At 41.2% G+C, this 25,756-nt stretch overlaps 1 protein-coding gene across 8 annotated transcripts in view; it reads right to left on the bottom strand.

Moving 5' to 3' along the window:
* Positions 1 to 25,756, bottom strand: part of RERE (arginine-glutamic acid dipeptide repeats) — a 254,366-nt gene that overhangs the window by 14,058 nt on the left and 214,552 nt on the right. For 7 of the 8 annotated variants that reach the window (XM_056331900.1, XM_056331895.1, XM_056331899.1 and 4 more), the window contains 3 exons: positions 4,287 to 4,449; positions 1,939 to 2,031; positions 995 to 1,194 (listed from right to left, as the gene is read on the bottom strand). The exons of the other annotated variant lie outside the window; for it this stretch is intronic. In XM_056331900.1, coding sequence (XP_056187875.1) covers positions 995 to 1,194; positions 1,939 to 2,031; positions 4,287 to 4,449 — 456 coding nt within the window. The remainder of the gene's footprint in view (positions 1 to 994; positions 1,195 to 1,938; positions 2,032 to 4,286; positions 4,450 to 25,756) is intronic. 8 annotated transcript variants of the gene reach the window in all.

Here is a 25,756-nt window from a genome sequence, read left to right as displayed (position 1 = left end):
TCTTCCAAAGCTGCTGCTGTTTGCGTGCCAAATTGTCTTCATAAAATGCAGGCACGCACATTTCCAAGACTGCATACATGCACAGTGAGTGAGGTAGGAGAGGACCCTCAAGTTCCCTTAAAAAAAAAAAAAAAAAGCAGCCCATCTGTTGGCAATCAAGCAGTCAAGACCAGTTTCTAAAACCACAGTTTCAAGGTGCTCTTACTATGCAGTAAGAAATCATGGTAGTGTATTTCAGTAATTAATGCTGTCACCCTCCCACTTCAGCAGCTTTCTGGGTTACTGGCTACCATAAAAACAACGAAGCCAACCTTACCTGACATTGTAGCTTCACAAGATATTTAGAAGCAATGACCACTGCATCATGATCAGAAAGACAGAGGGGGAGGGCAAGGAAAAAAATATGTCTGCTGCCTTCTATCAGCCAAAACCCAAAGCAAACATCACCAATTAACTAGAGCTGCTGTCAGAGTTCTCACAAGCGACTTGCACACACAGTAAGGCTCCCGACATTACACCCTGAGTAAAAACTCGGTGACAGAGCACACTCAACCATAGCAGCAAACTACAGTTTTCTGTACGGAAGAAACTTTAACTCCCGCAATATGAAAAGAATATGAATAGCATTTATTTTTCAAAACTCTTCCTTTAAAATAAGCCCAAGGGCTTACCTCTGACGGGATCCAGCTGAATGAAGGACACATACTAGTATGAAATCTGTAATGATACACTGGTCAAGCAGTGATGACAGTCCACTGCCAATCATTAAAAACATGGAAATAACAAGTTTGACTAGAACTTGCAGACGAGACATTTCAGCTCCTCCTTCCAAAGAAAGCCTTCACCTCAGCAAATCTCACACTCACAAACACAGCAGCAGGCACATACCATAGCAAACAGGCAAGATGGAGAAAGCCATCAAAGAAGTTTCACTTTTTCCAGACCCTACCTCCTCTTTACTGAAGCAGCTGCAATGAAAGAGTGTTAAGCCTACCGAGCCTCGACTCCGCCTTGTCCTCATGCTATGCTTTCCACTAAGTCCATCATCTTCCTCTTTGACAGGCTTAAACATAAAGGGTGGAGGGTCTACAGGCTTCTCAATGGGTGGCAGCTCTCCGTATTTTTTGAAGTGAATGCGACAATCAGTGCACAATAAAATGTTTTCTCGACCGCCGTGGTGCCAGTCCTTGGAGGCTTAGGGCAGGAAAAGCAACATCTCAGAAATACACAATGTACCAGATACTCAGCACAAACACACTGCATTATTAAAAAAAGGTACCCACCAACTAGAAAAGTTAGCTGCTTTTCCACAAGCAACAAAGTTAAGAGGAATTTCTGGAAAACTCTGTCCTGTTCCAGGCTTAGTCTGTTTCCCAGTGCACAACTCGAAAACTATCACTTTACAAACTATCTGTGTACTTAAGCAACTATAGCCTAGAAAACAAAGAAGCCTTATCTGCTCTCCCTTGGAGTTATCAGGCAGTTATTGTTCTCCAAAACTGTGCTTGTTTCAAGTGAAGTGAGCTATCAAGGTCTCATTTCCTTCCTCCTCTACTTTGGGGCTCGCACTTCCATGTCATGCATATGCCCAAGTAACAGGTAACTTTGAGGAAAAGCCACGGGGATGGGGCTGCTGCAGAAGAGATTTGGTCCAATACTCATTTGCTATATCACAAATTCATTACACAGATTATGGATTATGTAGATTTCTTCCTGTTTAATTGTCTACCTCTCAGGATTCTCCTTTGTCACTTCAATAGTAATTTGCAGTGGCAAAGCATGACTTAAGCCTGCTAGGAATGCTGCATATTTTAGCCAATTCAACCCCGCATTTTTGTGCGTAGATGTACATGCATATTAAGTGCTCTTGCTTGAATGAATCTGCATTAAATATGCAGTAGCAGAAAGGAGAAATACAGCAATGAATCAGGTGCATACTGGTTGTGAAGCAATGACGACAGGCGTAGCCCTTCAGTTCCTGTTCACTGTCTTCGCTGTCAAAGTCATCTTCACTGGCCGAGCTCAAGTCCACTGAATAAGTAAAGAACAAAGGAAGAAGAGGAAAACGGAGAAGAAAAACTCAGCAGGATCTTCTATTTCCTCACACTTGGCTAAAAAAAAAAAATTAATAATAATAGTTCTCACATAACTTCTGTGACTTCCGACAACTACCTTGCCTTGGATGGCCGTTATTTCAAATTTTGCAAACTAAACAAGGCCAGACATCATCAGTCTACAGATTAAAGGAGGATTCAGGAATGCACCAAGTGATACAATTCACAGAACTTTTGATCCAGTACATGGTACTTTTCCAATTAAGTTGTTGTTCAAATACTGTTCATGCTTGGTTTATGGAGGCTGTGTTCCAAAAGTATAATTTTCAAGAGAAAGCAGGTTTATTTCCAGAACGTGGTAAAATTTAAAATTGAATATTCTATACCTAAATCCAACTTTACTAGATTCCATAGACAGATTCTGTGGTGTTTTTTTCTGGTTTTTGTTTTGTTTCTAGACTTCACCTTCTAAACCAGATGGGGACCGCTGTTACGCTCTGTTAGACAGTAGCAATATCTAACCCCAGAGCTAAATGTGTTTTGTGTTTGGGTGGAAGAAACAATGCTTACGTATAACCTACCTATGTGAAACACACATGCTTCTTTTGGACAAGAGGTACTACAGGGATACCACCAACTTGCCAATCCTTACTGTGAGCCTTCTTAAGAGTATTAACCCGCGGCAAACTTGCATTTCAAGAATATCACATTTCGAAGAAGTGGAGAATATGGCAACAGTCATTTTCTTCTGTGGCATGAACTACATGGCAAAATAGCCAATTACAAGGCTGTGAGCTCAAAAGCACCACCTAAGCCACTGAAAATCTGCAGAAATCACAAAAACTCCATCTTATCTCTTCTTCTAAAACAACTCAGGAGTAATTCCTTCCTTATTCAGAGTACTGCATTTTTCTAGCACCACCACTATAACTTCACAGCATAACAGGTCTATAATTGTTCTATAATTAATCTTATAATAATAAGAATTCTGTAATTCTTCTAAAAGCAGCCCTCTGGCCTCTTCTGTTCCACTTTTTACTTAGAAGTCCTTGATACAAGAATACTGTTTTTCTAAAGGTTCCAAGACGATATTTTGTAATAGACACAGGTTATAGAGATGGAGAGATTCTACAACAGTTGCCATTAGTGTCTGCCATCAAGTCATTACCCTTCAAATTAATACAGGGTCCCATTTAGTAGACAGTAGCTACTAGCACTACCGTAATTTCTACATTAATTCTTGCAGATGTTTAAACCCTGACTGCAAAATCGACACCTAGCTGAACTTGCTTTCTTTTACTAAATTGCTTTTTTATTCTCATGCTGCAGTCAGATCTGTATGGATGGGTCCTTCCAGCCACATGCGCTCCAAAGCGCATAGTACCTAGGATCAAGCTGTAGCATCAACATCCATACTTCTCACCCACAAAGAAATCACCAAGAAATCCCATCAATTTCAGCAAGGAGAAACTAACAGCCCTTTCTTACTACCCTCTTGCAGGATCCTCTGTCCTGCCTGCTCCCACACCTTCTACCTCCCCTGCATTAATAAGTCTGCCAATTTCTGCCTTCCACGTAGTCCCTTTTCTTCAGAAGACATTTGAAATGTGCTGAGCTTAGTCCACATAATGACTTAAAACTCTCAGGGTAACATAAGCATTTTATATAAGGATAAAAGTTTCCATATCCACATGGACATTACTAATCATAACCTTTAGCAATGCAGTACATTTCACTGTTTGGGTAATTCTTCACTTAGACACTTCTGCTTCAGTCAAGGCCACAGTTCTTCCAAGATGCATTAAGATACAACAGTACTGGCAGCAGCACACAGCCTGGGATCAAGCAGAAGGTATGGGTCACCAGGTAAGGATGAAAGGGACTTCCCTCCAAAGGGATGAAGGACTGACTTCTTTTTGCATTTTCTAATTCCCATTACTATAATAAGAGAATGTAATGGAGAAAATACAACACAAACCAAAGAATAGGGAAATTCAGTACCAGGGCAATGTTTCCATTCTTACCGCGTGCTTTTATGCCCAAGAACTACACAAAGCATTTGGTGATCAAAGACACCTACTACATTCCAACATAACGGTATAGAAACAGGAGAGGGCAACTGCCTGAACGCCATTTCCTTGCTTCATTCACTTGAAGGTACAGCACCATCACATTACTGTTGCTGCCTGCATCTAAACAAAGATAAACACATAGCTTTTAGCTTCCACTTACAGAATTCACTGGAGGGGGGCCTGGAGGGAGTGTTGACTGGAGTGGAAGCAGTTCGAGTTTTAATTCTCCGAAACACAGCCTGTCTTCGATGCCTACGGTGGGCTCGAGAACCTGCTGCTTCAGGGGTTTTCTTCCAATAGTAATAGAAGGTGATTAGTTCCCCCTGCAAATACAGAAGGAGTATGTTAGAGGGGCATGCAAATCTGACTTGTCAGCTTTTTTTCCTCCCTTTTGTTCTCTGTATGCGTGCACATGTATTTCTGTAGGCAGCTTCAAGATGTACTTCAGACAAACAAAATAATTCTTTAGCTAAGACAGGAAAAAAAATCATTATTTTTTGCTTGCTTTTGCAGGGGAGGAACAGAATAAATGCCTTCTCACTCCTCCCCAAGAAAAGAGGAGAGGTTGGGTAGTATGCGTCCAGCTGTGGGCACCGCTGGTCTCATGGTGTGGAAGGGGTTGTCCTTGCCTTGCTGTCAGCATCACGCTGCCACCCTGCAACAGCTCAGGAGGCACTGCATCCAGAGAGGTACCACCTTCCCACAGAGCTGCAAGAACAAGCGGTAACTGCTGCAAATTCTCTGGTGTTTACAGAAAGAATAAGGACCGATTCAAACAGATATTGCCATTTTGTCAACCTACATTCTGTGTACTGGTATTTTTAAATACTCCTGTTTAAGCTGAAAGTTAGAATAAAAACGTGTTCAACGAGGAGTTATAACCATAACTCAACCCTACTACAGTAAATTATGTTTTCATTTGAATATATATGCCCACATTTAAATTAATTAAGCAGTTACAAGAGTACACCTAGAGAAATGAGCGATAATTTCACAGCATAATGAATCTGGCTTACATTCAAAAACTAGAGCAGCTGCCATTCAAACTAGCGGATGTAATGCCAAACTAAAAGAACAGCATGTGGTTTTAATCTCTTCTCTTACTTTGAAACCCCATCATTTCCTGGTGACTTGTCTGCCTCTAAGGTAAAAGGTGTTGTTTCTTTCAAGTTGCAAGAGAAAAATGCAAACGTTCTAACCAGCCCCTTGAAAAATCAACATCAGAACAAACAGACCTGAATTGCCCACAAAAAGGGTTTCTTTGAACTGCATTTTATGTGATCAAATAACATAACCTCTGCCTGCTCCCTCTGTGGGGAAATCCTGCAGCCTATACTCTGGGCAGATCACTCAAGTTAACTCTGATAAAGACACACCCTTAATCGGAGCCTCAAAAAAACAATTACGGCTGTAACTAACATCTGCACCACTGAAACACTTGAAAGACAAAAGGAGGATGTTGTTCTAGACATCGACTGCTGACATTTAAGACACTTAAGAATTCTACCAATATCTAATTTAACAAACAGAAACACCAGAAGAAGAATGCAACCACAGCTCTGATTTCTGGCAATAGACAGAATAGATGCCATTTTAATCTGCACTGCTGCAGACTGGGATAGATGCTACTGGTCTCCCATCACAGACCTGAACTGTATTCACACCAAACTGTATTCTGAGTGACACCTGGTGAGGAGGAGGAAGGAGTAAGTGGGCAAAATGAATCATTACCTACAACTGTTGCTTCTGAAACATAAAAGCCCTACACCAAAAAAAAAAAAAAAAAAAGACAACAGCAAAAACTTCCCTGAAAAGAATCTAAAACTAAAACGGGCGCAGGCTGGCAATGAGCATTCAAGCGGTATCAGACCTGGGAAGAACACAAGAGCTCCGACACCCAGCACCCTGCTCTGCCACTGCATGCTCAACTGTGCACGTTTGCTTTAGAAACCCCATGTGACTTGGAGTCCGTTAAGTGTGCTCAACATCCATCTAGCACAGCTGATTGTCAGACTGAGGATATGCCTTCTGCCAGGAGGCAGACGAAGCTCTGCAGAAAAGCTTATGCAATGCTTTTCAGAGGTAGAAAGTCTCTTGCAAATGAAGCCAGCCACATTTTACCTATAAATTAATTTGTATCAAATCTGAGGTGTCAGCACCAAGAAGCAAGTCAGTAAATCCCACGTCTTGATGTCAGTGAATTAATGTGTCCTCTGACACGCAGCAACAGCAGAGAGCCAACCAATCTATTTTCCTCCTATCATGAAATATGAAATGGGAACCTAATTTGAGCTCTATTTACACATCGCAAACCCAACAGGTCCCATAGCATGTTTAATAAGTTATACACGTACTACATTATGAACAGAACTTAAAAAAAGAAATGGTATGTATTTATAAAAAATACTAACTTCATGAGCATAATGCTTTTCCCCCCCCACCCCCCGAGACCCTCCCAAAACTGCAGTCACAATTGCATGCAAATAAGGATGAAATCAAATACACCCTATCTACAAAGTCAGGATGTATTTAAGGATTAGAGAGTATTCTGTACTTCAAATTCATCGTCAGACTGCACAGCTACATTGCTCAGTAAAATGATGCAACTTTCTGACAAAGACTGAGAAGTAAAACTCAGAAAGAAAGCATATACAGAGAATGTTTATGTTATACATATACACATGGGTTAGACACATAGTACACCAAAAAAATTCCGCATCAGCTCTTATTGGCTGCCTGGCTATCTAATATTATGTTGTCTACCTAAGGGAGTAAATGCTGGAGTGGAGTGAGTCTGGAAGGATTAGGAATAGCATACTGGTGGCTGCATGGGTGGCAGAAGCTTGAGCACAAAGAATTAAGTCAGTAAAGCTTTGGTTCTACAAACAAGGGGCAAACCCAGCTTCCAGCTCACCACAAGTGAAGTTAAATGAACTTTAATCAAACATGCATAGTGCGTGCTGCTGAAACCCATCACACACAAATTCAGGGAACAAAAGCTGTTGCAGAAATCAATAGCCTACTAAAACATTTAACACAGGCTAGCACTGATCAAAAGGCCCTTCTACAAAAGGCAGCCTTGCAAATTAGCTGCTGTTTTTGCTTGCAAGCAAACAGAAAAGCATAAATGCTGCTGACATGAATGGCCTGTAATGATCATTTTGTTCCTGGTGATCTCACCTCACCGCAAGGTCTCACAGTCAACACATCCTACATCTCTGTACTGTAACTGTGAACAGCGTGATGAACCAAGGCAGCCTGGTGCTTCTTCACTGGGGGAGGGCTGAGAGCAGCTGCTCTGAATCTGGTTTTCTGGGGAGCAGGTCTGCAGCCAAGGGAACAGCCCTAACCTAACCAACTGCAAATACATTGTATGTCTCCTTTGAAATTTTTTGTGCCAGGAACGAAGTATTGCTAGCAACAAACACACTGAAATTCACATAAGATAAAGCAGGCTGAACCATCCTTCACTGCACCATTATACTCATTACACTTCAGAGTGACATCCCCCTCGTTTCCAAACTTCAGAGTTAAATTAAGGAAGGAACAAGACCACTGAGGTAACTACTACCTGTGATGAGGTCTCTGGCTAACGGTGAAAGAGAAACTCAAGGCTTGCAAGCCAATTTCAGGGAGCATTGAACCTGCTGCTTGAAACAGTGAGCTTCTTTGTCACTCTCTAATTCAGTTTAATGGCCTGAAGTGCCCACACCGTCTGAAGGCAGGAGGAGACCGTCTCCTGCAATAAGCACCATCCAACTGCTTCTGTCATCCTCTTCTCTTCCCTGCACCCAATAACATGCTCCTGTTTAATCAGGCTCTGGGACAACCAATAAAACATGCATTAACCACCACTGCAAAGCCTCACGATGAAATGGTAAACTTCAGTGATGCATGGCCCAGCTCATCACCACTTGGAAGGCGACATAGCAAAATTTCATACGGCTGCGCATACATGGATGACCCATAATGCATATGCAAGAAAGAAACACAAGTGTTCGGTGGAGCAGTTCCTCCATAGCACATGCAAAACCATTCTTCAGCAACATTCCCAGTCTAATGAATCAGAGCAGTCGTAAAATTCCAGATATTTGGTGGAGATACAGCCAGTACTGTGAGACAACTGTCCAGCAGGAAGGGCTTCCCTATCCAAGTCACTGCTTCTTTCACTAGAACTGTTAATGGGCTGCCTCCTGTCCCTGAAATCCACCTCATCCCTCAGACCTACAGATACTGAGGTTGCCGACACAACTGTCCATCTATACCCCTTAACAATAAATCCAGTATGTTAGAAAGTCCAAATAAAATGACCCACGTCTACTGCAACATCACCCCCAAATGAGTAGCTCCCATTCCTGTACTGTGCCTCATCCAAGAAAGATGCTACTAGTGCCCTCCCAGATCAACTCCATCAACGAACTGCTTTTTCCATCAGTGTGGGGAGAAGATTCCTTTCTCTCCCAGGCTGCTTAGTTGATCATAGGAACAGCCTCACCTCCACTTGATACACCACCACCTCTCTTCTGCAAACACAACTCCTTTTTTCTATGTTAACATCGGACTAACTGTCCCAAGCAATTCATCAAACACATATAAAGCAAAATGAGATGCACCGTTCAGGCTTTTAATGCCACCTTTCATCAAGAACATCTACATTCCCGTTACTGAAGTTTCAACAAGACCAGAGGAGGTATGTTCACTAAAAACAACGGTTCAGCTCTCATCGATTGTGAAATACATCCAGAGCTCACAACTCAAACCTCCTGCTTTCTCCTGCCAAGGTCATTTCACCCTACGTAGGTACAAAGTACAAAAAGTCATGTTTCATCTCCTTTTAGCTCTGTTCTAGGGATTATTGTTAAAGAGAAAGAAATGGTTCAGATCCATTCCCACAGGACGATGCGGCAGTGAGATTTTCTCCGCAGTTCAGCTCTGGAGGCCGAGCTGACCCAAGAATTCAAGTGCCCAAGAGCCCATGACCTCTCTAACCCAGCACTCCTGCCTGCACTGCACAGGCCACCTGCATTTACTAGGAGATTACTTCCTCGGCACCCTTCTCTTAACTTTCCCTCCATTTTCACCCACTGCTATTGCTCACATTATTTTTGCTCTCCAAGCTACATCATGAAACACCAAGGCAGGCCTTACCGATTCTTCCATACCCTCAACCAACTAACATGAGCACCAGTACTAGCGCATGCCCTGGCTGCTCACTTATTATCAGTGGGTTTCATATGTAAAATACACAATCCAAGCTGTGCCCCAGGTTTGTGTTTAGTCCTGCCTTAGGTAAACGAAGGATTAACACTGTGTATGCATTTCTGGATTTGAGAGGTTTTGACAGCCCTGCTGCAGCAGACACTGCTCCTATGGAAGCTTGAGCGCATTAACTTACCTTCATGTATCTGTTAGAGTATAACAGAGTGAGCAAACATAATAATTGCTATTTAATTTCCCCAGAGCCTAGCTCTGCCAGGAAAAAAAAAATGTGGGGGAGGGGAAAAGCTTTACAGTAATTAAACAGGAAAGATAAATGACAATGCTCTTCAATGACTATAAAGTAGTCATGGCAGACCAGAGGGGAACAGATTGTCCAGCTGCGGCCTTAATGAATTCACAATCTTTCTGGAATGCATCAAGATTTTATTAAATCAACTCAGTTTAGCTAATACTCCCTATTACTGACGTCTTGTGGTAAAAACACCGTCTCCAGCGCCTCCCTCCTTCACTGAATCCCCTGGCTTTAACAGTCTCCATTACAACATCTGCTCAAATGTCTGCATGCTAAGGGGTGTATCAAGAAAATAAACTACACATGCACAGTTTCATACAGTGGGATCTTTATAGTACACACCTTCAGTACAGACCAGTGTATCGCTGTCATCTCCAGGTTGCTTCCTTAAACTTTACAGAACAACCCACAATACTGGCATACACTGTTGGACTGGGAAGCAAAAACGAAGGTATCAGTCCCTTTCATCATGCACATCTCCACAACCAAAAGTTGATAATAAAAGAGGCACAAATGGTTGCAGATAGGCTAGCACAATCAGCCAACAAATCCCCAACTCCTGAACAGCACAGCTTACCCCATCAAGTTAGAAACGGGACAGAGCGGAGAGCACTGCACGACTATTTCTTGTTATGACCACCTATATCCAGACAGACAAAATTTGGAACTCTTACCTTGGTGTGAACAAGCTGAAGTGCTGAAAAAAATGCAGCAGGGAAGAGAAAGAGCAGCAGCTGTGTGCAGCTCAGAAGAGTTGAGCCCAGGCATTTTTACAATTTTAAACTTGGTCTACATGCCTCTTGCCAACTATGACAAATAGGTCTGCACATGCTCTAATTAAGCAGTAAATCTCAGCAGCTTGTTCAGTAGCACTGATTAATGTCCACCTTGGGTGCACAGGAATACTACACAATCTAAAACATTATTGAAATTTTAGGACAGGTTTTTAAAACCCAAGCAATATTGTTCTAACACTATAAAAAACACATTAAAATTTGTGGGATGCTCTCTAAGGAATATCCTGTAGGTCTCTCAGTTCTCTAGCATATTTTAAAAGTACAGGCATTTTATCTAGCAGTTCCTCTAGTCATTTATTACCTTTTGGGTGGCAATACAGCCCTCTCTCCCTGGTCTCTGCTAAGAACTCTGCCTACAAATTTAGGAGAAGACTGGCAATCTTAATACTCCATTTCTTTGTTCTGCCAACAGGAAGGTAAACTAGTTGGTTTCATTTTTTATTTGAAACTCCTGGCAAAACAGGCTGGCCAAGTGGGAATCAAAAGAGGAGGCAGGTATGTAAGAAACCCAGGCTAACTCCTTGCTTTTTTATGCTGTCAATTTACCTCCAATACAGGAACAGCCACAGAATTTCCTGGGAACCCAGCCGAGGCTCCATCTGTATTTTCCAGATTTCATTTTGTTGTGGAAAAAAACTGAAATCAGATACAGCTTTATGCTTTCCAATTGTTTCTGCTAAATAAGCACTGCTACCCTGTTTTGTCCTCTACAGACCAGAAGGAGAGCGAGCTTCTATCTCCTACAAGTTATGCTTTTGTTTTGACAGATGACACAGGCCTGTGATACAACAGGTCATTAGAGAACCGTGTCACTCTTGATTGTGATGAAACAAGTTTGGAACCTGAAGAGTTCACTCCGGTGTTCCTCAGGTAGTGAAGAGATTAAAAGAAACTCATTTTTCATGTTACCTGAACACAGAGATCTGCATTTTCCCTCCTTGACAAATAATTAAAAATAAATTTTAAAAAAATCAACATAACAGGTTGATTGCAAATGAAACCCAACTCTTACAATTAAATTATGCATGGGAACTGCAAGTGGCAAGAGACACGAAGAGTAATGGAATCACTGCTAGGAAAGATTGAGTGAACAGGGAAAGCAAAGCAAGGAGAGAAAAAAGGAAAGACATATACAAGATGGGATGTAAATAATCTCTCCTTTGAAACAAATGATTATCTGCAGTAACACTCAGCCATTATACAGCATCTTCCATTTGATGACGAAGCATCCATAAATCTCAGCACATCCTTTAAGTTTTATAGCATATAGAAACAAAGAGGCAGAATATTTATAAATTGGCCAAGATTAATCCTGTGTGAGAAGTACAACTGCACTGATTAACCTCAAACTATGTTAACAGCTTCACCAGTGACAGCCGGGCTCTAAAATTCCTTCATAATTCAAAACCAGGTGTACTGGATTGGCTGATCCATCCTTATTAAGCACAGTACTGGCTGAGTGTTCCTCAACAGTTCAGCTTTCCTTTTGCCCTCAATACAAGCTGCTTCTTTTTATTTTTTCTCCTCTCTTTCTCAGTTGGATATTCTTGTTTCATTCCTACTGCTCAACTGTATGGTTTTAGTAAACCACAGAGAAATCTAAATGTTATTGTCCGTAGCCTGAAAAAAAACCACCAATAACATGTCTCTGTGCCACATCTAACTCACAGCTTCCATGTAGTTAATTTGCTAACCTTTTCCAGTGTTTGTAATTAAGGTTGCATATACTGGTAGGAAATGAGATAACTAGCGTATTATGGAACTTAGCCTCACTATCTGTTCTACATGAACAAATATAGGTTGGGCATTTTTAGGGATTTAAGCACCAGCTTTAACAGTTCTACAAAACCAAATGCATAGCACACCAGTGCATTGTTTTAAGTCTCAGCCAGTTAAAAGCTGCTGACCCTCTCTCCAGCTGTATGTCATGCCAGAACAAAAAGAAAGCTTTTATAATTAAGGCTTCTTTCTCCAGAGAATCCTCTTCGTTAATCAACGGCGTTCCTAATCCCCATAGGAACTCACAGCCTGTTGGCTGCATCCACTAATAATTATTATTGCCTATCTCTAAGTGTCAGTTACAGTTCTCCAAGACTGCGTAACCACTGCTGGTGTCACCAGGTAGACTCCACAGGGATCTGTGGCGCTTGATCAATTGAGAGGTTATCAAAATAGTGAAAGTTAAGAGAACCTGCTTGCCTCCTACACATTAGTTGAGGATTTATCTTCTACTCAGCTCCCCTTTGCAACTTCTACTACCAAAATTTCTGAGGTTAGAAAATCCTGATTTGGTTGACCACTTTTAACTTGAATCATTTACATTTTCTGCCCTCTCCTCCCCCAAGCTTATTTTCTACCTCATCTTCCCACACACCTCTGCCAGCCTCTGCTCAAGCACAGCTGCCCCATCTGCAGCAACGAGGGGTCTCTCACCACAGCAAAGCCCAATACTTTAGCACTGCTGTGATGTTTTCTCCTGGCACAGAGTACCAAAGGCTTCATGCAGACAGAGCCTGCCGAATGTAATTTAGCCCCTGTGGAGCCAGAGCATCTCTCTTCCTACTGAGGCTCAGGCTGGCATACATTGCAGGTTCCTCCCAACCCACTGTTCAACATCCATTTGTTCTCCCTAGCAAATGCAAATCTTCAGCCTCTTCTCCTTTTTCATTTACACGTTGATGCCCAAAGCGCTGTCTGTGACAAAACGCACATGGGCCATGTGAATTACACACAAAGTAATTCTGAAAAGCAGAGGTGAAATACTTTTGCAAGAATGGGAGAAGTTCATATGTTCTTGAGCCAGCAATTCTTTCCTTCCATTTTAAAACCCACATCAAAGTCCTGGGGTTCACAGCTATTTCACGGAACATCTTTCACTGCCAGTCTCTTGTTAACTCGACGTCCTCAATATTGGAGCTCACACACCAGGACAAAAAGGAGTGGGATAAATACCCAGATAAATTAAATGCAATTCAGAAAAGCTTTCAGAGCAGAGCTCGCTGTAGTCTGCACTGCATCATGTCTTTCCCCCTTCACGTGCACTTCTCCATCAATGTGGCTGATACCGAGAATTTAGCAGCACAATACAAGGAATAGGATTTTCTCAATGAAGGTGCCAAGCACCAAAACATTACCCCTTTAACTGCACTTTCTTTTTGCACCAGCTCAGTAATTAAACTTCTTGGTTGCATACTGCTAGACTTCAAGTGTGGGACAAAAAAACCCACAGCACATTTTCACTGCTGCTGGCTACACAACAATGGTATCTTCTCAATGGCTGTAACACATCACCTTTTTCACTACTTAAAGCAAAGGTATCAGTGGTGGTTCACATGGGTGTGTGTATGAGAGAAGCCAGCCATAAAGCAGTTAAAAACTACCACTCGATCCCATAAACATTTTTCCATTTTTCTATTCTTCTACCCTTCATTACATGCAGTCTTCTTAACTCTGCACATCCTCAGAGCGACAGCTGTCAGGGTCACCCTACAAAATATACATTGGCAATGTTACATTTAATGACTGGAGCGAGAAGAAAAATGAAGGATGGGAGGAGTCGAATACCACAGGATGTTTTAAAGGGATCATCAGTTATATCTACGTATTTCCTGAGGTGATAATTAAATGACAGTGACTGAGGGAAAATCCATTTTTGAGCTTGGGAAAGGACTGTTAAGAAAAAAATGTTTTTGTACTGGCAGCATGTAATGGCTACCAGAAAATGAAAACAGTTCCTTCAACCACAGCAGTTCCTCTATTTTATGAATTTTACACAGGCATAGGGGCTGAGAAGTCTATCAAGTACAATCATCTGTTCAAACAAATCAAAAAGTATTGACAGACTTCGGTGATTTCACCCCCAACTAGACTACCTTCTGTTGTGGTCCGCATGTCAACTTCAATTAATGTAAATGAAAGACTAATCTGTGTATGTGCATGCGCGTGCAGAAAGTGACATTCCAGACACAGGGACAGCAGCATTTTCTACTTTCATAATATTGGTTCAAACAAAGTATTAAAAATTCAATTCTGCTGTTCAGCAGGGAGCTTAATCCTCCTGCATTTCAGTAAGTTATGCATCTGCTAACTTGTTTTCTAATTCTGCACGACTGAAATTAGGCTTGCAATTACTAAAAAAGTTTTACTACCTTACAAATATTTTTATTATTGCACTGTAACAACTTTACAAACAAAGTCAAACTATACTACCAAAACATTTCTCATGTTATAACTGTTAGCTTTAATTGTTCTGTTAGTTGACTACTTCACAGCAATAATGCTAGTTGGTATTCAAAACAAGTCACTTCCAGTTAACTGTCACTTAGCATCAATACTCTGCATTACTGCAACACTCCACTGGATGCCTCAGGCTCACTGGAGTGACACCAACTTGTAGCTGAAGAGACGACTGAAAAATACTGACTTTGAGCTCATCAGAATTAGAAAGGTTTTCTCTCACTAGACTATTGGGGAGAGGCAATAAAATAACCCACACACATTCACACTCTGCACTAGCTACATCAGACAACCATTCCATAGCTCTGCAAATTCCCCTTCTGTTCAGCTGGAAATTTACACAGGAATAAGATGGATGACATTTTACTGTTCTGAAAAGATTATTTCAAATGCTTAGGTGCTTATCTCTTGCAATGCAAGTTCCTAGCTCAACTTACCTGAGAAGACACTGCAGTCTCTAACACTTAACAAAGAAGTTTCCAGCCGTCTTTCAAATTCCAGTTTTAAAGCCATCAACTAGCTCATGTGTGGGCAAGCATTTCAGGTCAAACACACTGCACGATTCAACACTTCTGGGGCACCCTGGATGGTCTGGAAGAAAGTTCCAATCCCCAAGCCACTGCAGTTTCTCTGTAATGGTCAAATGTGTAAATCCTGTGACCGTTTATGGGCCAAGGACTGCCTTCTTGTTATTTAAGCTGGTACTTCTGTTCGTTGCCTTGTGTGACATTGTCTCATGCCTTCCTGGGTTAAGTTAGAATATATTACTTTACCAGGTTTCAAAACAAATCTGATTCTTGCCATATTCTATTACTGGGACCTGATGTCATTCTCAACAGGAGTTTGTTCCCATGACGTCAGAAATGTCGTGTGTGTCGTCTGTTCAGCTGTGTCACACCCCGTCCCCCCAGTTCCTTTGCAGAGCAGGCTTTTGTCTCTAAGTTAAGAACACATCACTTGCACTGTGTTCTGCAGTCCTAGCACCATCTCTCTCCTGGGCAAGCAGTAATCACTGAGAAGATAACATACCACAAAAATACTGAAATAAAGAAGCAAATGAAAAATCCTGAAAGTTTGATCAGATTTTCCTGTTTTAACAGGGCAAAGAGCTAAAAGGTAGAGTACAGTATTAGCCATCTGTTCCTCAAATGTCACATTCTGTAACTGGTTTTATTAAATTTACAGAAATAAGAACTGAAGGTCCACTTAGTTCTGAGACCAGCAATGCAGCTTTGCCACTAGCAGCACCGTTTCAGACTGCTGATGTGTTTGCACACTGACCTGCATTCCACATTCCAATTTAACAGATGTTTTAAGTTTTCCAAACACATCTGTGATGAATCACACAAAGTCTGGCTTGTCAAATGTATGCATTACCCTCCCTGACACACAGCTTCCCCATGACCTATAGGGGAGCCGTTGAGTTTTACTAGTTTATTATAATAAAATAACGTTAAAACAACCGCATTCAGAAAATACTGAAAATTAACACAGGAGGCAATAAACCTCATAAACTAATCCTCACTGCTAATAAGGGAAGTGAGGATGCAATCACCTGGAAACAGAAACATTTTCCATCCCTTTTTTATTGCACCTACCCTCTCAACAGGTTATCTCATAACAAGAACTATCAAACCCCTGATTCCATGCTGAAGACAGCTACAACTTGACCCCTTAGTAAAAATTTCTACCGCAAGACATCCAACACCTGAACCAGCCAGATGGAGGAATAAAGCCATCCATTTTACACCTAGGAAGTATCGAGTAATCTTATACAAACCACCAGTTTTATCACTGGAAACTTCTATTCACATACTACACAAACACAGGTTTGAGGACGATGGGTTCCTGCTCTAGTATTCAGCCTGAGTTATGCCGAATAAGCATTAATCTTGGGAACAATCACTCTTGGACAGACATCACTGTCATTAAGCCCCAATTTTAAACAGACTTAGTTTCTCTCAGATCTGATCCCTGAACAGCTGTTTTCCTTTTACTGCTCCCCAAGAACATTTCCCTAAATCACTAGATTTTTCTAGATTAAGTCTGGAGGGTTGAGGGGTACTTCAGTGTTTTCCTGTTTACCAAAGCATCATACGAAAAGAGGAATATTGAAGGAGGACATCCCCCCCAGCCCCAAAACCACAGAAGAACTGCCATGTAAACTGCTTATTCCTCAGTTATTGTTGCTTCCCTCCAGTCTCAAATTCTTTCTGCAGGAAAAAATCCTTCGCAAGCAAAACGTAAAGACAATGGTTAAGAGTTGTAAAGCGGCATTAGAAAGACGAGTTCATTGTAGCTAACTATAATACCTATACAGTGAGCTCAGAAGTGAAAGAAACTGCTCATTCTTTATGGTTCTGTTCTACCCTGGTGTCTCCACCAAGCATTAATCCTAGCTACTCCCTCAGAAAGTGAATTTTGATCCCCACTTCACAATTAGGGATAATAAAAAAAGGAGCTGGTAATTAGGGGCACGACAGAGGGCTCTGACTCCTGAGGTCTTGCAAATCATACCATAGCGAGTTTTTAGAGATGGAATTGGGCTGCTGCCATTAATCCTGTCCCCCTCTGCACATGGCCCACATCCACAGCAGGGGTGTCAGGACAGGCGATATCACTTCTGCAGCTACTTTTACAAAGTGTGCTAACTTAAAATATCATTGATTTCAGTTTACACTGTCCATTGCAATGAAACAGCGTGCTCATTTTTACCTTTCTACACTACAGGGATACTAACTTCTGACAGAAGTACCATGTAAGCAGGAGAGAAAAGAAGTATAATGCATCAAGGAAGTTAAGGCAATAGTATTTTTCATCAACCCAAAACTCAACTGCCACTCAGAACCAGAGATCTCAGAGGCAGGAGTAAGACCTAAGAACTAGCTCTGATTCACAGCCTGAGGCAACCTAACCTTCTAATAGTCATTTTCCACAAGACGGGCAAATTCCACATTCTGACCCACCGGATGACGTACGGCAGCTGCAGCATTAGAAAAGGCATCTTAATCTATCTGGCTCTGCACAAAATCTATTTTACAGAATCACAGCTCCGCATGAAGCTGGCCACCAGGGAGACAGAAGAGCCATTAAAGCAAAAGGGCAGTATTGGCAAAAGAACAAATGCCTATAGACCTTATGAGGTTTTTATGAAGTTTGATCCATTCATGAAAGGGATTTGAGAGATCGTTGCCTGACAACAGAACTTCAGATTCGGCAATCCCCTCAGGCCTGTTATGGCCCTGTACTCTTACGCCAGAGGAAAAAGTAGTACAGACCCCAGGAAACCTGTCAAGCAAGGGCACTGACCTGTCACACAGCCAGCCTGCTGCTTACCTAACATCTTCTTTACAGCAGTCTGACAAGCTTATTCTAGAGCTGCCTTTCTGCTTCCCTGAAACACTCCTCTATACATTTCACTACCCAAGAAAAGCTCAATTCCCTCACGTAAACGAAGTCAGGTTTATGTCCCTCTTCATGGGTACTCAGCCTGTATTGTCTCTACCTGCCTTCCCGAGCTCTTTTCCAAGTTAGAGATTGAGACAGTTTCTGACTGAAAGGAATAAAATGTCATTTTTACCCAGTCAGCAATCTTCTGAAGAAGATGATGAAGACTGTTTCATTGTACTGCTTTATTAGGCATGCAACATGACATACCAAATTTCCACAAATGATGCCTGATGGCACCCGCCACACCATACACTTAGCCTTGACTCGCCTTCTTGACCACCCAGCCCTCCACTGCATAGATCCGTTTCTCATTACCAGTTCATAAACGCCAAAGAGTCTCATTCCAGTTGCATCAATAAGAGCTCAGAATTTACTATTACAGTTAGACTATGCTAGTATCCTTGGAAACACAGAGACTGATCAGGTATTCCAAATGCACAGAGTATTACACCATTTATTCCCTACTACCATGTCTAACAGTCACAGCATGTTGATGTCTACCACCAGGCAGCATGAATGACCATTTTAATTAGTGGCTTGTATTCAACACAGCCGTCAAGGTGTCAAAAACTAAAAGAGAACCACTTAAAATTGAGAACTTCAACAAGAAAAAAGAGGTTGCATCAATACTTGTTGGCTCCCTTTCAGAAAAAGGATGCCTCTTAAACGGATACTCCTTTACAAACTGGTAAGCTGTTGCCACAACGTTTCTGAAATTGTTGGAATATGAATCTTCATACACTTACCACAAAGCAACCTATACGCTCCACTATCTGCAAACAAAACTACTCACAGGAGCATCCTGCACTTATAACAAGACACTTCCATCCCTACTAGCCACCAAAAATCCCTGCTGCATTTTTTCCTTAAACTTTTTTCTGGCATCATCTACTTTCTTCAACTGCTTCCAAACGGTGACAGCAGGTTTGTAAAGCAATGGCACTAACAAATCAGCCCTCATTACATGCGGTTTTTAACTACAGTGGTGCCACACAGGAGGCTCTACTTGAAGATGTAAGTTAGCATTTCCATCACGCATCTGAAAAGGCATTACACAAAGAATTTAAACACACCACTGGGGGTGGGGGAGGTGTGTAGGGAGGGAATCAAGGTGGTAGTAGCAAGCAGAACTGCAACTGTAAACTTAACCTGGTTTTACTGTTAAGTACACACTTTAGACTGAAATTATAGAGTCAGCTAGGGCTTCCAGCCTTACCTTTGTGTGCAACAGTACTTTCATTTCTAGTGTTCACCTACAATACCGGTAGTATTATGTGAGCCTAAATCCCAGTGAAGGAAAAACTAGTGATTTACTGTATGGAAAACCCCATTAACTAGAAGCGTGTACATGCTGAGTTAAAGAATTTGCTCCCCTGAAAAAAACTAAGAACAGATTTCTCCCCATGCAAACCAACTGACCAGCCTGTGGCTCTAGACATAGCAACATGAGCTTTCATCCATTATTAAGTTGCATTACATTTTGGAATTGGTTCACTACAGCAAAATATTATGCTATAAATAAATTCTTCAGAGAGATGCAGAGACCCAGTGGCAGAGTTCAGCGCTGAAAAAAGCTTGAGATGCATGTTCAGTGTGATGATTTCACCGCCACTTGTAAGCTTGAAAACTGGAATGCCAAAAGTCTGTTTGGTGGGGGGGCATTCTCATTTTTCCATCTAACTGTGGAAGATTTCCGTTTGCAAAACAAGATCAGCATTTAACACAGTGCTTGGGCTCAGGGCCTAGTTCAGCAATCAACCACATCTAGTTCTTAAGTTAACATTTCTCGTAGACACTGAATACTTGTAGCTTTTGTAAAGGGTTTCCCAGTATTCTACCCTGTCTCATCAAACTTGTAGTAAAAAAGGCCAGCTTAAAGACCACATTGATATCACATGACAAATTATTCTGGGAATCCACCAGCTCCTATCTTTTTCCTTTCTCTGTCCACCCCAGTCCTTATAAAGCCTCTCCTCCAATCAAGATTTGGACTCATGTCTCTAGATCTTACGTGGTTTAATCTCCACAGCACCTCTACAGACCAGTCTGAGATACTATCCCATTTTACAGAACCTGGTGAGAGACTAGTCAAGCCAGAAGAGAAGGCCAAAAGAACAAGGAGATCATCAGTTTTCTCTTTACAAGACTAACCTCACGGTCAAATCATCCTTCCTAGTTTTCTGGGCCTCTCCCTAAGACGACTTCTTCCTCCCTCCAATCCGTCTAGAATCTGAAAGGGTAGAAATTCATGGATGGAGCAGCAGCCGAAGATACAAGACACAAAGACCCCTGCAATTCTTCCTGGAAGGGTCTAGGTGACGAGTGAATGAAGATAAGGAGATGGTATTCTGCCTGTTTACGTACCGTGTTGTAATATGCTGCTCCTGTCAACTCCTCAAAAATACAAGATCAAAGGAACATGTCGAAGAAAAATCTCATTGGTCCGGTATTACAGAATTTATTGTCTGGGCAAGGTAGATGGGTAGTATTTTCCAGGGAAAGCGAAACACAACACTGCTTGATGCAGGCAAACTTTCTGGTCTAAGTACTCCGGCATCCAAAAGGAGTGAAGGCATCTGGGATAAAGTGATGATCTTACATAAAATTTGGTTTAATTTAGAGTAACCCTAACTTGCTAAGACAGAACACAATTTCAGCCAGTGCAAGCATGGGAGTGTGTGTGTGTGTGTGTGTCTGCGTAAATTTATATATACCTACTTCAGACCATCACATTCTTTAGACTACCATGTCCGAAGCATTTTGCTTCCCAGCTTTAAAAAGAAATGTCTCATCACTATCATCATAAAAACATTACTCTTATATCCAAACTAAATCTACCCTCTTTCAGTTTAAAACTGTTGCCCTTGTCCTGTCACTACAGGCCCTGGCAAAAAAGTCTTCCTTTCCATCTTTATACGTTGAGAGACCACTATAAGGTCTCCCCAGAGCCTTTTCTTCTCCAGGAACTCTCTCCAGCCTGTCTTCGTAGGAGAGGTGCTCCAGCCCTCAGATCATTTTCATGGCCCTCCTCTGGATCCACTCTAAATGGTCCATGTCTGTCATGTAGTGCGGACTCCAGAGCTGGATACCATACTCCAGGTAGGGTGTCATGAGAGCACAGCAGAGGGGGAGATGTGCCTCTCCCAGCCTAGTGGCCACCCTTTACACACTGGTTTTGAGCACCTTGGGTATCGTTCTGTAAATAATTCTAGTAATTCTCCTATTTTATCCCCTCAAACTATTCAAGCAACACCATTAAGATGTATGGCTTGCTTCTGGTTCATCCTTGCAGGTATTGCTTATAACGTAACTGAATAATTTCAATTTATTTGTATGCTTTTATTGCTTAGGCCTCACTTGTGAAATTCACAGTCTGCGATTCAGCCCATTCCTATATGCATGCAAGGACAGCTATGATTCCCCAGGTCTACACATTGCTGTAATTAGCTGCTACTAAGGTAGCAGGACAAAAAGTGACATCTTCAGGTGGGAATAAAACAAAAGCAGCAAATTAAGACAAATAAAGACGTTTTCATGTGAATGGTACTAATGATAAAAACAAGAGAGAAAATGCAGAAAATGATGCACTAAAAAATGTACTGAATTTTTCTACAGCAGTATTTTTCACAACAGTGTTACCTCTCTCAAAAATGTTTCACGAGTTTCATACACACACATACAAGAGTCCAAACAAACACCTGACATGCAACTCTGGCAAGTAAGAATTTCTACATCACTTATTTTATACCATGTAAAACTATCATCAACAGCTCAGTGTCCCGAGAATACCAAGCTGTAAGCAGCAGGCAACCACTACACACTCATGCCTCCAACGCAGGAAAGGGACTTCCAATAGGCAAGATATGCAATTCTTCACTTTCAACTCACTGGTTCAAATTCAGTCTGAAGCATTAGTGACATAAGAGCTGAACAGCTGGCAGCACTGCCCTGACACAAACACATGTCTCGGGGCATCAGAATATTTGAAGGAGTTCAGGAATATAAATCCACTCCTACCTTTCTGTATATAAGACACAGAAAAAACAGAGAAAACCAATGAGCAACTCACCAGAACTTTGTGTAAAACCTAATTGCTCCGAGGTGCCTCCGTTTCCTGAACTGGCCTCTCTTCAGAGCAATAAAGATGAAAGCAACACTGCAACACTTCAAAAACAGGTAAACTGTGATCTAAAGCTAGAGAAATACTAATGCATTAACACAGTAGAAATGAGGGAGCGGAGGTGAAGGAACAGCATTTGCAAATTCCACACTCTTCAGAAAAGCTTATCTTTACAAAAGAAAGCCTACAAACACCCACGCTCAAACATAAAAATGACCCCTTAATGCTGTTAATAAGCAGCACTGGACAGTCAATTAAGTTAAACATCAAAAGCAGGCCATGTGAAGAACTACTGCATCTCCCGGTTCCTTTACCCCAACCCCCTTCTTGGCCATGCTTTCTCCTGCAGAAATTCTACAAACCCTGAAACTATCGATCCTTTCTGTCAACACAGAACAGGTACCACAGCTGCACGCACCCCGTCCCATGCAGCTGACGGCATCTCTTGGCCCAATACCCCCACTCCAGTGCTTCTCCCTTTTAGTAGCTTGAACTATCATCTGAAACAAAATATTTATAAAATGCACCAGCACAGCAGCCCATCAAAAAAGGATGAGCAAGCAGTAAGGAATTATGTTCAACTTTTGTTAAGCCAGCACCAGAGCATCTGCTGTAAGGCTATGGTGGAAGTGTTTCTATCAGCTCACCAATCTTGTCTGGAAAATCATAAACCCTGGAGGGATGTTTGCTGTTAAAATTTTCAACCATTTCCAAAACAGCTTTCTGACTAATACAAGCGACACAGAATAATGCTGCTGTTATGAAAATCACATAACATTTTAACAGTTGTTCTCAAGGATTTCTATTTCACAAGGACCCATACAACAATTTCCAATTGGCATGATTTGAAAGTATGCATTAAACAAGGTTTGATGAATTTTGAAGCACACAATGTAAAATAAAAAAGCAACACCAACCTGTGAAAAGAAAAAAACACAGGTCATTCTTCCATGACCAGTGGAGATAGCTTGGTAGATAGCACTTGTTCATTAAATACAGAGTAATTTCATAGGAAGAGAACGTATCTTTTTATACTAAGTCTTTCTCCTGTGGTTGGTCCTACTAGCTAAACACGTTACCATTGTGCTCTACATTCAAAGGAAGTTTTCAAGATGTTGTCCCAGTCTGACCGTACCTGTCCACGCACATCATTAATCGATCCTCTTCACCCCTTCCCCTTTACCATAAAAGGCTTTTTATTTTTTTAATAGAATGCCAAGCTTCTATTAGAATACTGCTTATTTCACCAGACAGTATTTTTTCTTTTAGAAAACCTATTGAAGATAGGTTTTTATCTTCAATAGCAACACCACAAGTACGTTTCTGAAACAAGGTAGAATTACTTAAAAGAAAAGGATAGAAGAATCATCTCGTGGAACATGCCAGAGGAAAAAAAACAAAACACAACAACAAAAAACCACAAGAAAACCCACAAAAAACCCAAACCAAAACAAAGAAAACCCACCACAACCCCAACAACTTCCATGTAACCCTGAAATAATTGCCTCTGTGCTTTTCAACATTAAAAGTATCCCCTTTCAAGATAAAAGGAACTAAGCTGTCCATAGTGCATTAGTGCATAATCTCCCAATGGCTGACATTAACTGCACATTTAAAAACTAACCTTCAGGAACAGTCCTGCTGTCACAAGGCTGTTAGACTCTTTGTGTTTCAAAGCTCTGCCTGAATGCAAGCCTGTAGTTTCATTAGATTTAGGCAACAAATTTGGAATGATGGGATTTTGTGTGCATTTTGACTGCTGTGGTTTGATTTTTTGGTTTGGTTTTCATTTTTTTGGTTGTTTTTGGTTTTGTTTTTTTTTTTAAAAAAAAGTAATGCTACACTCTCATATCATTCCTGTTCCTTCCAATCACCTTTCATAGCTTCTACCTCCCAAAAAAAGTAAGTCCAAGAATGACAGGGGCATACTAACAATACAATGGATTGTATTGCATAGTTATGTTACCCTGGAAATGGGTTAACTTTTTCCATTAAAATTACACTGCTTCTGTACAACTGTGGTAGTCAATTTTTTCCTATGTGGACAAGCTCAGAGGAAGACTGCATCACATAAACCCCAAATGAATTGCAATTTAATGCTACAATAGATACCTGTGCATGTCATCGCTTTCCTCTGTGGAATGATCACTCACTGGTGCTATCACCTTAAAACCCCAAATCAAGAGTAACTCCAAAAAGGTGTGTCCCCCCCCCCCCCCGCCCCCCCAAATCCCAAGTCATTAACTACATGATCCCACTGTACCCTAAGGGATTCGCCTGTTAACATTAGTTCACTTTTCAAATGGCAGGCAACTGTATTATTAGATACTTGACTACTACTGGCTGTAACTATCCTTCATAGTAGCCCACACGGGCAGTCTCAAGAGAGAAGAGCCAGGCTCTCAGTAACATTGTGTTAGCTTCCAACAACTGTGTAACAGGGAGGGAGTTAATACTATGGGCTTTCACCATTATGTTGATCAGTAACAAGTCTGTCAGTCGTTTTGCTTGCCACACACGCTACACTCCTTGGAATAAATTCAAATAGAAGTTTAAGAAGTTCAAGTAAGATTAAAAGTTAAAAATCACTGTGCTGGTTTCCAAACCAATGATAGTTCTCCATACAGTTCAAAAGACAGTCAACCAGAAAAAATAATTAACCATGAACTGTAGTGAAGAAGCTAACAGGTCAGCAGAGCACATTGTTACTCGGCATGGAAAAGCTACATAGTCTAACCATCAAACTTACTACTTTCCCACTAAATTGTCTTATGGTTCTTAACTAAGAGGAACTCCAGCTAACAAGACTCAGACTGTGGAAGGGATAACAAACCAGGTTGCTTCCTGAATTAGGATATTCTCTGGTACTGCAGTTAATGTGAAGGCAAATATTTGTTTAATGCACCCAAGGAGTTACTACATTCAACAACATAGGAAAACACCAATTTCCTTTTGGCCTTAGAGAGCGCTACTAACTTCAGGAAAGGAACGGTTATTTACTGCACAGATACACAGATTTCTAAGAACATTTGAATTTTTAAATAGATTCAGTATGTGGGACAAGGCAAAGCATTACAAGTTACAGCCATTTACCTGTGTCCTTTTGATATCTACATTAGAAGAACACCTGTTCTATATTCAGTGCTCTGGCAATTAAAAACAAAAAAAACCCAACAACAAAACCTAACAAACCCACATCTAATACAAACCATTTCTGTAGAATCAATCACAGCAAATACCTTGAGCAAAGCAACATTCAATTACAAGAGCTCAACTAGGCATAAATTCCCACTGCACCCTTGAAAACACAAATTTTCAAAAGTGTATTCTGAATTCAAATAGTAAGTTCTTATAGTGGTTGTATTTACTGTGGTTATTTTTTTATTATTCCAAACCATGCAGGCCTTCTTGACTTGCATTTCCCTACTCAGAAAAAAGCTGTTGCTAACCCAAACAGCAAGCACTTCCTGCCTTCAGGAAAAACTTGAGACACAAGGCAGCAAGACAAGTTTTCT

The sequence above is a fragment of the Falco biarmicus genome, chromosome 3 (assembly GCF_023638135.1).
Source record: "Falco biarmicus isolate bFalBia1 chromosome 3, bFalBia1.pri, whole genome shotgun sequence".
Taxonomy (NCBI): domain Eukaryota; kingdom Metazoa; phylum Chordata; class Aves; order Falconiformes; family Falconidae; genus Falco; species Falco biarmicus.
The sequence above is the reverse complement of the archived record's forward strand: the minus strand, read 5'-3'. Positions and strand labels throughout refer to the sequence as shown.